General features: G+C 70.1%; 1 protein-coding gene across 1 annotated transcript in view; it reads right to left on the bottom strand.

The window, feature by feature from the left end:
• Positions 1–869, bottom strand: part of H696_01848 (AGC/YANK protein kinase) — a gene marked incomplete at both ends in the record, with an annotated part of 2,895 nt that extends 2,026 nt beyond the window's left edge. Inside the window, 3 exons of the mRNA XM_009495749.1 lie at positions 39–229; positions 355–533; positions 718–869. Coding sequence (XP_009494024.1) covers positions 39–229; positions 355–533; positions 718–869 — 522 coding nt within the window. The remainder of the gene's footprint in view (positions 1–38; positions 230–354; positions 534–717) is intronic.
• Between the last annotated feature and the right edge of the window lie 954 nt (positions 870–1,823).

Below are 1,823 nucleotides of genomic sequence, written 5' to 3'. Positions count from 1 at the left end.
AGAGAGAGAGAGAGAGAGAGAGAGAGGGAGAGACGCACCCGTCCATAGAGGAACTCGTAGGCAACAACACCGAGGCTCCACCAGTCGACGGCCCCGGTGTAGCCGGTCTTCTTTTCCTTCTGAGCGAAGATCTCCGGGGCCATGTAGGCGCGGGTGCCGGCGGCGGCGGTGACCAGGCGCCCGGCGCGAATGCGCGTGGCGACATTGAAGTCGGTAACATGGACGTGGCCTGCGTGGATCGGCAGCGCATGGGCGTGGGCGGGTGGGGGGCGATGGGGGGATGGAGGTGAGCACGGCAAAGGGGAAGGCAGAAGGGGGGGGGGGGATGCGCGCTCTCGCGGACAGGCGACGCACCATCCGAGTCCAGGAGAAGGTTGTCCGGCTTGATGTCACGGTGAATGATTGACCGCTTATACAAGTACTCCAGGGCTATTCCGATCTCGGCGACGTAGAACCGGACGCACGGCTCGCCCAGCGGCCCGGTGCGGTCCAGCCGGTAGCGCAGGTCGCCACCAAGCATGAGGTCGATCACCCTGGAGCGTGGGAAGGGCGAAGGGGCCGGAGGGAATGGAGGGGGGGGGGGCAGGTGCGTGTGTGTACATGCGAGTGTGTGTGTGTGTGTGTGTGTGTGTGTGGGCGCGCGTATGGCTTGGAGTCAGGGATCCGGGCAGCCGAGCGGAGACGATGAGAGGGGGGAGGGGGGAGGGGGACACGCACATGAACAGACATTCGGAGTCCTGGAAGGCGAAGTGCAGGTTGACGATGAAGGGGTTCTGGATCTCCTCGAGTAGGCGCCGCTCGGCGAGGATATTGTGCACGGCGCGCATCCGCACACACTTCTCCTTGTGGATGTACTTCAGGGCATACATCTTTTTGGTGTCCTTCTTCTGGACAATGCGAACCTGGCGGTGCCCAGCCCGCGAGGCAGGGCAGATGGGGAGGGGGACAGGGCAAGAAGAGGGGGGCGAGAGGTGAGCCACAAAGCGGAGCCGGGGGGGGGGGGGGGGGAAAGGGCAAAGAAACCCGGGGGGCCCCTTGGCCAAGGGGGCGGGGGCCGCCCGCCGGGGGGGGGGGAACCGTTCTCAGGTTAAGGGCGGCGGGGGGGGGGGGGGGGGGGGGGAGGAGGGGGGGGAAACGGCAGGGGGGGGGGGGGGGGTGGGGGAAAGAGGGGGGGTTGGGGGGGGGGGGGGGGTGGGGGGGGGGGGGGGGAGGGGGAACCGGATCCGACAGGAGGCAGAGAGGCTGGGGGATGGGAGCAGCCGGGAGGGCGGGGGAGGGGGCAGGGGGCGGCGTTCACAGAGACGGCGGGATCCGTTCTCCTCACGAACAAGGCACCATATGAGAGCGCAACAGCGAAGCGGGAGGACGAGGTGGGAGGCGGTGCGAGAGGGGCAAGGAGAGGGGGGGCGGGCGGGCGGGCGGGCGGGCGGGCGGGCGATCTGGAGGGGCGGAGGGGGGGAGGTGGGGGGATGGGTGCCTGCCCCCGGGGCACCGGGGCTAGAGGCCCGGCCGGTTTCTGAAGTGTGTGCGTGTGCGTGTGGGTCCACGAATGCATGTCTGTGTGTGGGGGGGTGCGGGTGGCATCGCGCGCGACGAGGTCTCTCCCTCGGGTCCGGACCTCCGGGGCAGGGGGAACGGGGGATAGGGGGGGGGCGGGGGGCGGGGCGGCGGACGTCGGGGTCGACCGGGCACACCTCTCCATCGCGCGGATTGGGAGGGGCGCACACAGGGGCGCGCCCCGGCGGATGTGGCCACTTGGGCAAGGGTTGAGCCCAGCCTGCGGTCGGGGGAGGGGCGGGGGAGCGGGGCGACAGGGGGGGGGG

This window comes from Fonticula alba, assembly GCF_000388065.1.
Source record: "Fonticula alba strain ATCC 38817 unplaced genomic scaffold supercont2.3, whole genome shotgun sequence".
Classification (NCBI taxonomy): Eukaryota; order Rotosphaerida; family Fonticulaceae; genus Fonticula; species Fonticula alba.
This window is presented reverse-complemented; position numbering and strand designations above follow the sequence as displayed.